This window comes from Perognathus longimembris, chromosome 1 (assembly GCF_023159225.1).
Source record: "Perognathus longimembris pacificus isolate PPM17 chromosome 1, ASM2315922v1, whole genome shotgun sequence".
Classification (NCBI taxonomy): Eukaryota; Metazoa; Chordata; class Mammalia; order Rodentia; family Heteromyidae; genus Perognathus; species Perognathus longimembris.
Genome location: NC_063161.1, coordinates 98,029,197 through 98,044,606, shown reverse-complemented (window position 1 = coordinate 98,044,606; position 15,410 = coordinate 98,029,197). Strand labels below are relative to the sequence as shown.

General features: G+C 40.6%; 1 protein-coding gene across 2 annotated transcripts in view; it reads left to right on the top strand.

The window, feature by feature from the left end:
* Positions 1-15,410, top strand: part of Pip5k1b (phosphatidylinositol-4-phosphate 5-kinase type 1 beta) — a 250,200-nt gene that overhangs the window by 144,185 nt on the left and 90,605 nt on the right. For both annotated transcript variants that reach the window (XM_048332891.1, XM_048332901.1), the window contains 4 exons: positions 2,372-2,502; positions 6,860-6,977; positions 13,268-13,420; positions 14,197-14,496. In XM_048332891.1, the coding sequence (XP_048188848.1) occupies positions 2,372-2,502; positions 6,860-6,977; positions 13,268-13,420; positions 14,197-14,496 (702 nt within the window). The remainder of the gene's footprint in view (positions 1-2,371; positions 2,503-6,859; positions 6,978-13,267; positions 13,421-14,196; positions 14,497-15,410) is intronic.

Below are 15,410 nucleotides of genomic sequence, written 5' to 3'. Positions count from 1 at the left end.
GCTTTAATTGGAGATAAGAGTATCATGGACTTTCTTGCCTGGGCTGCCTTTGAACCGCAATCCTCAGATCTCAGCCTCCTGAATAGATAGCACTACAGGAGTAAGCAACCAGCACCCAGCTCATGAGAAATGTTTTTCAAGAAAGAAAACATTGTTCTTTGGTGTTAAAACCATGATGATTAGATGTGTTGGCATGCCTATGATGCCAGCTACTCATGAAGTGAAGATCAGAAGGATCACTGGTGATAGCCTGGGCAAAAATGAGTGAGATCTCATCTTAAGAGATAAGCCAGACCTAGTAGGGTGGCCCTGTCATCCCCGCTACTCAGGAAATGTAAGTTGGAGGGTCATGATCTGAGACCAACCTCAGACCCCTCCCCCACCAAAAAAGTGAGATGCCCTATCTGAAAAATAACTGAAGCAAATAAAGGGAGCTAGCAGTATGGTTCAAGTAGTGGGGTGCCTTTCTAGCAAGTGAAAGGCCCTAAATCCAAACCCAGTACCACCAAATAAATAAATAAAGGTGTGAAGAAATAAAAAAGCAATGGAGCATGGAAGGAATGGAGGATGAATCTTGGATATGAAAAACAAGCATATTGAATGAAAAAATAAGGTCTTTTTTAATTTAAAAATGGGTTATCTTTATTATATTCATTTAAATCAGGTTTCCTCAACCTTGGAAGTACTGATATTTGGGGCTGGGTAATTCTTTGTGGAGTGGGCGGTCTTGTGCATTGTAGAGCAGTTAGCAGCATCCTTGGCCTCTGAATGCCATTTATAGCACTACCACCACTGGTGTGGGACCCAAAAGAGTCTACAGACAGCACAAATGTCCCAAGTGAAAAACTGCTGATTCAAGCACTGATTTGTTTCTACTGTTTGTGGTACTGCATTTGCATTGCAAGATGATACCCTTCACCACCAAGAAGAATTTGTTTTAAATTTCTTTTATGTGTATGTATGTGGAGTGGGGGGGTGTACAGTCTTCAGGCTTGAACTCAGGCCTGGGTACTGTCCTAAGCTTCTTTTTCTCAATACTATTGCTTGCTCTACCACTTGATCCACAGCTCCACTTCTGACTTTTTTGGACTAGTTTATTGGAGATGAGTCTCATGGACTTTTCTGCCATGTGGCTTCCAACCACGATCTCTCAATCTCCTATATAGTTAGGATTACAGGCATGAGCCACCAGTGCCCAGGTACTCTAATTTTCTTTCTTTTTTTTTCTATATATGTGGTGCTAAGGAATCAAACCCAGGGCTTCATGTATATGAGGCGAGTACTTTACCACTAGGCCATATTCCCAGCCTCCTCTAATTTTCTTAAGTTGAATTATTCTATAATTTGTCCTGTTATTTGGTTGAAACTATACACACACACACATACACAAATATATATGTATATTTTACAAGGCCTTTTGTTCAATCACCAGACTCACCAAAAAGAACATAGTTTTATATGTATATATATAGTTATATATATATGTAGTTATATATAGTTTTTATGTATAGTTATATATATGTGTGTGTATTTATATGTGTATGTATATTCACGTGCTTATATACACACGTACCCATGTATGTTTACATATACACATGACAGTTATTCTCTAAGTTAACCCTGCATCCGTTCAATTATAGAGATATTAGAAAAGTAGTAATTGAAAATAACTATGTTTCAAGGCTATTTGTTTTGTCACAAGTCAATGTAGGAAATTTTTTATTGCGAATCCTTAGAAAAACTAGTAAGAAATTTCTTAATTAAATTTTGGTTAAACACCGAAGACACCAATAATTATTTTTTACTCTTTTATTTCTTATAGAGATAAAATAATCTTGCTGATCCATAAACAGGTTACACAAAGTCTGACTTTTTAGAAAAAAATATAGTCTATGTCATTTCTCTTTGGATAAGAATAATTATCCTATGTATTAAAAGTATTCCACCAAATTTCTGAGTTCTTAAAGAAAGGTGACTATTTTGCATTTGGCCTTAAAAATAAAACAAACAACAACAACAAAAAACCTCTGTAGGAGAGATTCTCTCCCCCCCCCCCCGTCTCTCTCTCTCTTTCTCCCTCTCAATTCTCTCCCCATCTCTCTCTTTCTCTCTGATGTGCTCTCTCTCTCTCTCTCTCTCACACACACACACACACTCACACACACACACACACAATTTCATGAGAAGGATCCATAATATTTCAGAGCAGATTTTCCACCAAAAGGAGCAACTTGCCAGCTTTCCAAGCCCAGTGTCATTACTGTCTAGGAACAAGGCAGAAAATGAAACTATACCCTCATGAGGTACTGCTGGTGACCTTGACTGATGCCTGGCCATAGAGGCTAATGTGGAGCCCTTTGTTTCTTTGCAGACTGCATCATCTGCTATTAAAGGCGCTATCCAGCTGGGAATTGGCTACACAGTGGGGAACCTCACATCCAAGCCAGAACGAGATGTTCTTATGCAAGATTTCTACGTAGTAGAAAGTGTATTCCTACCCAGGTAAGAACTTTGTTATTTGTGGCCATTCCCATGCTAACAAATCTTCACTGTGACATCCTCACATTAAAGGACTCTCCTATCATGGGCTTCCTTACAAGTCCTGGAGTTCATGTTGGCCCTTTGGCTGCCATACCATGTACTTGGTTTCCATTGTAAGGGGATGGCTTGCTTGTTTTTTTGGTGGTCCTGAGGCTTTAACTCAGGGCCTGGGCACTGTCCCAAATTCGTGCTCAAGGCTAGCATTCTACCACTTGAGCCACAGCACCACTTCTGGCTTTTTCTGTGTAGTTTATTGGAGATAAGAGCCTTCCCAGACTGGCTTTGAACTGTGATCCTCGAATATCAGCCTCCAGAGTAGTGATGATTACAGGTGTGAGCCACCAGTACCTGATTTTTGCATCTTTTTTAAATGTGGAGGTGATGCGTGTGTTTCCACTATGAGTCACTTGTACTTCGTTGTGATAAATGCCTGAAAGACCATGGAGATGGATTTTGAAATTCAGTGAGGAAAGGGTGCAATAATCACAGAGTAATGTCTGCCACAGGCTTAGAAGAGTGCTTCCATGAAACAGTACCCAAGCAAGCTTTTTACTATTCCTAATTTAAAATTGTGGACTGGTGGACCAAGAATTTCATCCTTATATCCATGTTCAGTCCTTTGTTTTTTTCTTTTAGCTTACATTTTCTTCAGGAAACTATACAGAAATACTGTGTTCTGATGCTATCTTTGCAAAAATCACCCAATTACCCATATATGTTATCAGTCTGCGGAGGAATAAAAAAAATTATAAAAACAAATATATCTGGAGATGTATAGGGCTGATGATTGTACAATAGTATGAATGAATGCCACAAAGCCATAAACTTAAAGAACATTGGAGCTAGGCACTGCTGGCTCACGTCTGTAATCCAACTACTCAGGCTAAAATCAAAGGATTGAGGCTTGAAGCCAACACAAGCAAGAAAGTCCCTGAGATTCTCTTTCCAATTAACCAGCAAACAACTGATCTGGGGGTATGGCTCAAGTGACAGAATGCCAGCCATGCGCAAGCAAGCCAAGCAAGCAAGAGACCCTGAGTTGAAGCCCCAGTCCTGATAAATTAAGAAAAGAAAAAGAAAAGACAAGTACCATTTAAAAACCATTACCATCTTCATATAGGAAGATAAGAAGTAGCATAAAGATTATCTCTTTAAACTGTATTAATTTAGAAATATCACCATAACTGACAGTATTTTCCCAAGAAGATGAATTACAAAATAAAAAAGATAATGCACTTGAAGAACATGAGAGAAATTGCTTTGTGGCTCTGATGATAAATTTTTTAGGAACACATTCATACTTAAAATCAGTATTTGTCTTCAAAAAAGGACTTTTTTTGCTTATTACTGGAGTTGAGTGACAATGACTGGACTTGGGGCAATATTTTTATCTCCAGGGTTCTTAATGCATTTCTATGAAGTGCTTGATAATACTGGCTATTTTTAAGTGAAATTTTTGGTTGTTTTTTTTTTGCAGTTTACTATCACTTTGGGGGTCTGGGAGCTGGTCCTGGGGCTTGAACTCAGGGCCTGGGTGCTATCCTTGAGCTTCTTTTTCACTCAAGGCTAGGGCTCTACCACTTGATCCACAGCTCCACTTCTAGCTTTTCTGGTAGTTTGGCGGAGAAGAGTGTCGCAAACTTCGTTGCTCAGGCTGGCTTCAAACCTGTATCCTCAATTTTTAATCTCCTTGGATAGTTCGGATTATAGGCATGAGCCACTGGTGCCCAGCTAGTAGAACTTTTTATACTAAGAGATTCAATTTTTTTCCTTCCTAGTTTGTCTTTTTCTTTATCCTTTCCTTTAACTACACAGTAAAGTCTTTCTTCACATGCAGAGTTGAACTCTGGCCTGTTTACCATTGCCAGATCTCCCAGCACATCCAATGGTATTGAGGGAATGAATGTATGGAGTCTAGGCATGCTCCATTCATGCCTCTAGTCATTTGTCACTTCATTTGTTGAGGGTTAGTCTGGAACCTAAGAACACATCTGGCAGGTGACCCAGAAGGAGATTGAACTCAGGTCTCTCCAAACTGTAAAATCCATGTTCTTAATCACCATGCGTGATACCCAGGATTCCAGGATGACTCTAAATGGTCCAAATGGGTCTAAACATGGGTCAGAGGAAGATATTCTTGATAAGGCCAAATACCCTCAGGGAAAAATACCCACCAGTAGTGGGGCCCTAACTTACAAGAGCCACTAGGAATGTTGCTTTCCCTACATAGAGAGAAGTTAGAGGTTGTGTAAACTGAGCATGTCATTATTCATCCATATATGTTACATATTCACCATGTAATTCCTCTGTGAAGTATTACAGGCAGGCCCTTAGTCTCAAAGATAGCAGGCACCATTATCCCTGTCTTCATGTGACCCAAAGCTTGCTAAATGTGTTGATTTATTTTTTTTTAATTTTATGATGTGGCGACTTTTGAACCCAGCTGTTATAGTGTATAATGAAAGAAAGCAATGTTCCTTTTTTCTATCTGGAGCTATTCTTCTCTGTGGACAGATGCATCTATATGTGTTTATGGGTCTTACTGTCAGCCTGTCTCAGGAAACCTAACACTCTCCTGCTTCTACCATGACTGAATTAAACACAGAAGCCAGGAGCTGTGAATCCTAGGGGAATTATTATAATGAAAGCCAAAGATCAACCCAAGAATTAACCAAATATAAAAATACAAATTAATGCTGTGTCTGAACTCAAGGCCAACTAAGAACAAGAATAACACCATGTGGGTGAATCTTGTGCTACTTCTTGGTCTGCTGAAGAAAATCTAAAGACAGTGAGGTTCTTAGCTTGTATGAAACAGACAAAAGGATTTTAAAAAGAGCAGAAGCAATAAGACAGTGCTTAGCCCAGTGAAAGCCACCTCCTTCAAAGCTAGGCAGTGGGATTATTTTCACTTGCTTGCAAAGGAGAAGGATGACAGAGGTCACTTTGAGCCTCTTTGTTTTCTTTCACTTCTTATTTCTACATAGCGCACATTTATATATTATTACATGTAATATATAAGTTCTAGAAACATCCCTTGGACAATCCCAAGGGACCTACAGCTGAGTGTATTTCTCTTCCTCAATTCCAATATGAGAAGTGAGGAAATGTCCGGATATATTCCTTGACCATCACATATACAATCAGAATATCTGGCAACACTTGCTTGGACAAACTGGTAATGTGAGCAGACAGCTTGGGAGGCATTCTGTACAAAGATGGAGATAGGTGCCTGCTGGCCTCAAAGTCAGCCTGAGCTCCTGCCTCACTCTCCCAATGAGTACATCTTGTGCTCTGCCTGGGTGTGCTCTAGCCTTAAAGTAATCACTTAAGCTCAGCACTGGTCATGCCTGTAATCCTAGCAAGACAGAAATTTGAGGATCTGAAGCCAGCCTGGGCAAGAAAATCCCTGAGATCCTTATCTCTAATTAACCACGACCAAAAAGTCAGGAGTGTAACTGTGACTCAGATGGTAGTGCCCTAGCCTTCAGCAAAAAAGCTTAAGGACATTACCCAGGTCCTGAGTTCAAGCCCTGGGCCTGAAACACACACACACACACACACACACACACACACACACACACACACACACACACACGCACACACACACTCAGGCCATTGGATGCCCTGGGGATATGATCGGTATGGAAGAGAATTCACCTGGGTCGATGATGTTTGACTTCTTAATCTGGATTCTAGGGTTGTGGATATTCATGGATTGTTTTATATCATTTATTTATCATGAATAGTATGCAAAAAATTAGGAAAGGAAAAACAAAGCTGGTAATATATTTAGGAATATAAGTCAAATATTTAAAGTCCAAAAAACTTAGCTATAAGAAAGGATTCAGACTAAAGTCCCATCTGTTTCAGAGGTGATGTGTCTCTGGTTGGTGGGATTGTTTGAGAATGATTTCCCTTATTGCAAGCATCTATCTAGTTTTCAGATTTCATGGCCAAAGAATATATTTTTGAAATCTTTCTGCACAATAAACCCCTGGATCTTATTAAAGCATTACAGTATGATTTCTCCAGAGAAGACAAGATGGTTTTTCCAAGAATGAGAAAGGTGTGGGCGAACCATAGAGAATGACCAGACTAGGCATACTGTGATTGGGCAACAAAACCTGTACGAGTAAGCCTATCCCCAAGTTAGTATCTATTTTGCCTGATTGGCCCTTGAATTTTTGAATTTTAGGCCAGGACCAGTTCTAGGATCAAATTCTAGATCTAGTTAGAATTTGAAGTCAAAATTGTCTTTGCTAATATTCTTTCTCTCTCTACCTCCTTTATATATATATATATATATAAACTACAGTGAAGGGAGCAATCTGACCCCAGCACATCACTACCCAGACTTTAGATTCAAGACATATGCTCCACTAGCATTCCGGTACTTCAGAGAACTTTTTGGTATCAAGCCTGACGATTACTTGGTAAGAGATCTGTAATTTTCCTTCCTCCTACAGAAATGTGTGATGTAAACATTTGTCTCCTAGCGACAGTGGCAAATGCCTTGTGTCTCTTATAAAGCGTAGGAGCACAGCAATAGTTCCAAGTTTGATAACGATTATAAATTTAGCTTCAGGAAATGTGATTTGACTCGGCAGCTTTCTACTGATAGTTACAAAATCTGCTCTGGTGATTGATATTTAAATAACTGATATCAGTTGCTACTTCAGATAATTATTCTAACAGATACATTATAATTAGTTTTCACTCCTGTGAATTTTACTGATTAGATTCTCTTTGAAAGCCTGCCTATTTTCGTTGTCTTATTTATACCATTTGTCTTTGGCCTACAACCATTTTCCCCTTGACCTATAAATCTTCATAACTTTTTTAGAAAAGCTTTCATGCAGGTTCTCTGTCTCTCTATGTGTCCCTCAGTCTCTGTCTGTCTGTCTGTCTCTCCCTCTCCCTCGCTTGCTCTGTGGGCGGGGGGGGGGGGGGCGGTAGGGGCTGTGTGTATGGTACTGAAGATCAGCTATTTTCAATGTATTTTTATGTATACATGGCAAGGAAAGTTTTGTGGTACTAATGTTTGAACTCGGGGTTCATGCTTGCTAGGCAGGCACTCTACCACTTGAATCGAGCTTGTAATCCTTATTGTTCTAGTTATTTTTTCAGTTAGGGTATTAATTTTAGCCCAGACCGGCACAGACCATGATCTTCCTCTTATGCTTCCTGTCACAGCTGGGCTAAGATGCATGTACCACTGTGCACAGATTTTCCTGTTGAGATTAGATTAGATTCAAAGAATTTTTTTTCCTATACTGGCCCTCTAGCTACCATCTTCCCAGTCTCTGCCTACTGTTTCTTGAATTACAAGGTCATATTTTATTCTCAAATTTTTATTTTCAAATTTTATTCTTAAATTCTCTGTCTTCATTCCAGCTCAGGAGGTACAAACACAATAGCCTGTACGTAATGCCTGATGTGACATTAGCCTTGTAATCCTATTCCTGGTCAAGGAACCAGGGACTTCCTGGGAAATGTTTATTTCATAGTTTGGTCCCTGTTGTCACCCTAGAGCTCATCAAAATTGCTTTTAGAGAAATGGTAGTAAGAATGCCATCAAATACTTATTGTTCATCCACTTTTGAACGTTTTTAGTCATATGTCAGCGAGATCAGAAATAATGCTTCCCAGAGGAAATATAGCAACATATGTCACACACACATGTAAAACACATCTTACCATATGGGTAAGCTGTATGTAATGAGATTCAAAATTGATTTCCATTCTGTACTGCTGAAAATCTATGAATGACTCTCTTGTTTAGTTGGTCTCTAAGAAAAATCATACAATTTCTGTGCAATGAGATACTACTAGCTCTTCAATGCATACGAGTAAGTCTCCACACAGTAGCAGGGTCTGCGTCTCAAGACACTGGGCATCTGTTGCCGTAGATGCACCTGCCTATATGGCTGTCTGCCTCACCAACAACTTCAGCTTGACCCCACTGCCCATCACTCCCAACTCAAACACATATATCTGTACTGAAGACATGTGCTGAAGCAAATCCTTTGATTCTGGTCTTCGTAATTCTTGAGACATGCTATCACTCAGAGTGAGGAACTCTGGGGTTTTAGTATTATGGGAAACAAGCCCCATTGTTTATTTTGTGATACCTACTAGAAATTAATGGTGTCTCCTTCTGAATGTCTCCCCAGTCAGAGAGAGTCCATAATACTGGCCACAGAGTGGCAAGGTGACTGTTCCCAGCCCTACCTGATCTATTGCCCCACAGCCTGGGAAGTTTATTCTCTCATTCCTTCTGATGTTACAAAATTTCTTTCCTTGTATAAGGCCCTTCTCTGAATAACTTTTCACATAACTTACCTAGGTTTCCTGGGAAGTCTTTTATTTAAAAAAAACTAGTTTCAGAGTAGAGTTTTGGTAGAGCCAGAGTGTTTAGAAAGAAGCCCAGAAAATTGATACAATGGTTTCACATAGAATTCTTCATCCATAGGCCAGGTAGAAAACTATATTTTTAAATGTGAGAGTACTGTGAATATCTTTTGTACCTAAAATAGAGACTTTGGTTAAAGTTACATGGAGATGTTAGAAATCTTAAGTTATAACACTCAGAGAACTTAGAATCCCCCTACAACAATCGGTAATGGGAATACTGCTAACTTAGGCAGGAAATAAACGATCTGAAGCCAAATGTTAAACAGTTCAGAACTTTAGAGAAGAGAGAGGCCTATCTCTGGTGTGTGTGTGTGTGTGTGTGTGTGTGTGTGTGTGTGTGTCTGTCTGTCTGTCTGTCTGTGTCTGGGTATGCCTGTGTGTGTTATGCTGGTGCTAGAGCTTGAACTCAGGGCCTCACACTCTGACTTGACTTTTTGCTCCCCTCTGGCACTCTACCACTTCAGTTATGTCCCCATCCTTGCCTTTTTTCTGGTTAATGGAAGATAAGGGTCTCACAAACTTCTCTTCTTTGGCTGGCTTCAGACCTCAAATCCTTACATCTCAGCCTGCTAAGTTAGCCAAGATTACATGCATGAGCCACCAGTGCCTGGCTTCCTCTTGGCTTTTATGGTGTCCTGTCCACAGTCTCATAGCTACATTTGTTGTCTTCCACTCATCTCTCTAAGGCCTTGGGCTCTAAGCCTGCATAGCAAGAGAGTGTCAAGAAGCAAGATAAGGGGCTGGGGATATGGCCTAGTGGCAAGAGTGCCTGCCTCTTATACATGAGGCCCTGGCTTCAATTCCCCAGCACCACATATACAGAAAATGGCCAGAAGTGGCGCTGTGGCAGAGTGCTAGCCTTGAGCAAAAAGAAGCCAGGGACAGTGCTCAGGCCCAGAGTCCAAGCCCCAGGACTAGCCAAAAAAAAAAAAAAAAAAAAGAAGAAGAAGCAAGATAAGGTAGAAGGAGGCAGTTGGAAGTGACCAGGCAGCCACAAACACCTGCTTCCTTCTCTTCTTGAAGAATGCAATAGCTGACATCTGCAAACTGTGTTTGTCATTCTCCTAGTCCTTCTCTTTCTCCTATTCTCACCCCTCTCACTCTTCCTCCTTTTAAGTTTTCCTGAAGAAGGGACTTAAATATGAACCAGTACAGAACAAAAGCCCTGGGAGATTTTCAGATGTCTATATTGTCAAGATGTGACAATATTGCAAAGTTGTAATTTGATCATTATCAAAACAGTGTGGTACTGGCACAAAAATCAAATAAAAATAAGTAGATTCGTCAGCCAATGCATTAACTAGAGATGCAATAGGCCAGAGATAAATAAGCTTACAAATCAATCAATAGATGGTCAACACAGGTGCCAAGAGACACATTGGGAAAAAGGTACTCTCTTCTCTTCTTTATGTCAGAGAAACTGGCTATCCACATGCAGGAAAATGAAACTGACCTTTAAATCAAACCAAACACAGAATCATCTTGGAAATGGACAAAAGATTTAAATGTAAATCTAAAGGCTATAAAATAACTAGAAGAAAACATGGGAAAGTCACACAACAGTAGCCCTTGACTATGACCTCCAAAACACAGGCAACCAAAAGCGAAACTGGACAAAGTGGATAGCATCAATCCAAAAAGCCTCCAGATACCAAAAGAAGCAACACAATGAAGAGGAAAGAAAAACTCTACAGATTGGGAGAAAATATTTACAAATCATATACTAGATAAGAGGCCTATCTTTTTCAGGTTGAACCAATGATACAAGATCCAATATGTAAGAAATTCAAATTATACAATAACAAGAAAAGAAATAACCCTATGGAAAAATGGGTGAAGGATCTTCATAGACATCCCTCAAAGGAAGATACATGAATTACCCATAGATGTATTAAAAAAAATTCTCAATCATCTGGTAGAGTACATTGAAACAAGAATAAGACCACATCCTATCTGTTAGAGTGGCTGGCATCACTAAGATGAAAGATAACAGGGGAGGACAATGAGGGAGGAGGTAACAAGTTGGATAAGAAATATACTCACTGCCTTACATATTAAACTGTAACCCCTCTGTACTTCACTTTGACAATAAAGAGGGGGGGGGAAAAGAAAGAAAGATAACAAGCATTGTTGTACATCAGGAGAAAAGTAAAGTTTGGTATTCTGGTGGTGGGATATAGCTTGTGATAGTCACTATAGAAAATGGCATGGAGATGCCTTAAAACAAGAAGAGGAGCTGGAGGCTCAGCTCAGGTGGTGGAGTGCCCGCCAGTGAGTGAAAGCATCAGATCAAGAGTCTAAATCCTGGGCTGGGGATATGGCCTAGTGGCAAGAGTGCCTGCCTCATATACATGAGGCCCTGGGTTCGATTCCCCAGCACCACATATACGGAAAATGGCCAGAAGTGGCGCTGTGGCTTAAGTGGCAGAGTGCTAGCCTTGAGCAAAACAAAGCCAGGGACAGTGCTCAGGCCCTGAGTCTAAGCCCCAGGACTGGCAAAAAAAAAAAAAAAAAAAAAAGAGTCTAAATCCTGATCTTGGACAAAACAAGTGAACAAACAAATAAGGATTACCATATGATTCAGCAATTTTACTACTGGGAGTATATCTGGAGAAAGAAATCAGAACATCAGAGAAAACACCTGCATTCCTTTGTTCATTGCAGCACTGTTCACTCTCATCAAGATATGGAATCCACTTGGATGTCTATCAGGGGATGAAAGGGAAAAGAAAGAAAACATGCTGTAAATACACAGTGAAATATGACTCAGCCTTTTCAAATAATGAAATTCTGTCATTCACAACTACATGGTGAATTTAGAGGAAGTTATGCTAAGTGAAGTAGGGTTACACACAGAAAGACAAATATTATATGACTTTACTTAGATAGATTCTACAAAATGGCAAAATTAAAGAAGCAGAGAGGGCTGGGGATGTGGCTTAGTGGTAGAGTGCTTGCCTAGCATGCATGAAGCTCTGGGTTCACTTCCTCAGCACCACATAAACAGAAAATGCTGGAAGAGGCCCTGGGGCTCAAGTGGTAGAGGGCTAGCCTTGAGCAAAAAGAAGAAGCCAGGCACAGTGCCCAGGCCCTGAGTTCAAGCCCCAGGACAAGAAGAAGGAGAAGAAGGAGAAGGAGAAGGAGAGGAAGGAGAGGAAGGAGAAGGAAGGAGGAGGAAGGAGGAAGAAGGAGGAGGAAGGAGGAGGAGGAGAAGGAGGAGAATAAGGAGAGGGAGAGGGAGAAGGAGAAGGAGAATGAGAAGGAGAAGGAGAAAAAGAGGAGGAGGAGGAGGCAGAGGAGGCGGAGGAGGAGGAGGAGGAGGAGGAAGAAGAAGAAGAAGAAGAAGAAGAAGAAGAAGAAGAAGAAGAAGAAGAAGAAGAAGAAGAAGAAGAAGAAGAAGAAGAAGAAAAGGAAGAAGAAGAAGAAGAAGAAGAAGAAGAAGAAAGAAGAAGAAGAAGAAGAAGAAGAAGAAGAAGAAGAAGAAGAAGAAGAGAAGAAGAAGGAGGAGGAGGAGGAGAAGAAGAAGGAGGAGAAGAAGAAGAGAGTAGAGTCATGGCTACTAGAGGCTGAGGAAGGCGAAGAGTGGGAGGAAAAGGAATAATCTTAGTCAAAGGGTGCAAAGTTTCTACTTGAGAGGCTGAATTCTAAAAGATCATGGCTCCAATCCAACTCTAGGAAAAAAGTGCACAAGGCCCCCATCTCAACTAGTTTCTGGGTGTGGTGGCATGAACCTGTCATCCAGCTGTTTTGGAGGCCGATGTTGGGAGGACCACAATTCTGGTTCTGCCCAGGCAAAAAGTTTGAAACATATCTTTTCATAGAGTCGGGTGTGGTCACTACAGCAAGAAGTATAAATAGGAGAATTGTGATCCAGGCCACCCTGGGCATAAAGCAAAACCCTCTCTGAATCCTGGATTTTACCAGGGCTGTATCTTACACATATGTGAGCCTCCCTTTTCTCTGTCCTCAACTCTAGTGTTTCATGGTCAATAATATAAATTATTAATCAGCATTGAGCTCAGTGACTGAAAGTTACTTTCTTTCATGAGTTTTAGCATTTAGGTGAGATTTACTGTACTTCGGATGTGAAATTTAGTCATTTGTCTGACAGAAATGTAGTGAATGTTCCATACGCAAATATGCCAAAAAGAAAAAAACAACAGTGTATTTAAAAATATGTACTTAGGACCAGGAGTGTAGCTCAGTGGCTAAATATTTACCTGGTCTATTCAAAGCCTGGAGTTTAATCCTCAGCTTCTCAAATCATCATTATCATTATCATCAAATATGTCTTCCTTTGTTCTTTCAGTACTCCATCTGCAGTGAACCTCTCATAGAGCTCTCCAACCCTGGAGCCAGTGGCTCATTGTTTTTTGTAACTAGTGATGATGAATTTATCATCAAGACTGTTCAGCATAAAGAAGCAGAGTTCCTTCAGAAGCTACTACCGGGCTACTATATGGTGAGGAGCTGCACATAATTAATGCATCTGCCTAAAGTTCTAGTACTGCCACACAGGTGGGGGAGGGAGAAAAGGAAGGAAGGAAGGAAGGAAGGAAGGAAGGAAGGAAGGAAGGAAGGAAGGAAGGAAGGAAGGAAGGAAGGGAAGGAAGGAAGGAAGGAGAGGGGGAGGAGGATGGAGGGAAGAAGGAAGGAGGGAGGAAAAGAAGGAGGAAAAGAAATTATAAACCAATATTTTAGCAGTGGATATCAATAAGAAAACCACATCTCATTTTAGTTACTCATTTTTAGATAAACCAATTTTCATTACTATATTAGTAGGAAAGCACATCTTTGAAGAAGCATTGTTTTGTAAAAATGGGAGATTGTACATGTTCTTTCTTTCTTTTTTTTTTTGCTGGTCCTATTCTTAGCTTGGGCACTGTCCCTGAGCCTCTTTGTGCTCAAGGTTAGCTCTCTACCACTTGAGCCACAGCACCACTTCCAACTTTTTCTGATTAGTTTATTGGAGATGAGTCTCACAGACTTTCCTGTCCAGACTAGTTTCGAACCACGATCCTTAGATCTCAGCCTCCTTAGTAGCTAGGATTACAAGCATGAACCACTGGTGCCTGCCTGGCTCAAGTTTGTTTGTCTCTTTCTTTCTTTCTTTCTTTCTTTCTTTCTTTCTTTCTTTCTTTCTTTCTTTCTTTCTTTCCTTCTTCCTTCCTTCCTTCCTTCTTTCCTTCTTTCTTTCTTTCTTCCTCTCTCTCTCTCTCTTTGTTCTTTTGCTTCTAGAATTTAAACCAGAATCCAAGGACTCTTTTGCCTAAGTTCTACGGCCTGTACTGCATGCAGTCCGGAGGCATCAACATCCGGATTGTGGTGATGAACAACGTCCTGCCGCGGGCCATGAGGATGCACTTTACATATGACTTGAAAGGTTCAACCTATAAGCGAAGGGCATCCCGAAAAGAGAGAGAGAAATCTAACCCCACATTTAAGGACCTGGATTTCCTGCAAGATATGCACGAAGGGTTGTACTTTGATACAGAGACGTACAATGCACTCATGAAAACACTTCAGAGAGACTGTCGGGTAAGGAAGTGATGTGGCTGTAATTTCTCCAGAAATGCCATTTGTGATCCTATAACCTTTCGCTGCCATTTATCAAAAGCATAAAAATAAGGAATGTCCAGGATGGATATGTGAACTATCATCTTTCCCAAGCCCAGTGCTGGCATTCTTCCCTATTTTAAAAGAAAAAGTAGATAAAGGGAACATCATAAGTTAAATCTCTGTTGGTTTCTATAACAAGCCAAATCACCTTTTTTGGAAGAAATAAAACAAGAAAGCTCTGACCTTTTCAAAAAGAAAGAAAGGAGGGTGGGAGAAGGAAGGGAGGGAGAGAGGGAGGGGAAGGAAGGGAGGAAGGAAGGAAGGGAGGGAGGGAGGGAGGGAGGGAGGGAGGGAGGGGGGGAAGAAAGAGAGAAAGAGGAAAAGAAGTTGAGTTTTAATGAAGTAACTAGTAAGGACAGTCATAGACAAATGGTGGAGTAAGTATGATTCTAATTGAGGAGACAAGTTTAGAAGGTACTTAGTGGGATTAATTGATGAGGCCCAGGAGGCTCCATGTAGATTCGGAGCTATAACGTGAGCAGCACATTTGCTGCAACTGTTCTGTGTGGGTCTGAATAAGAGGTGATTAGTTAAAGCAAAGATCATATTCTGTGCAGACTTAGTATCAAAGTAAAGAGGAATTATACCAGCATTTAACACTGTGTGTATGCATGTGTGTGTGGTAGAGATCAAACCTGATGTAGTAAAAGTAGGTAAGAATTCTTTTGAAGAAACAGAAATACAGTCTTGATAACTTCCTAAGGAGGATGTTCATTTTAAGAAATGCCACGGAATAGCATTTCTTGGCCCTCGTGAACTTGAGAGGGGCCATCCAGGCCACTCAGCTAACTTGGGCACAGTAGGGTGGGTAGAAGTCACGATGGTTCAGATGC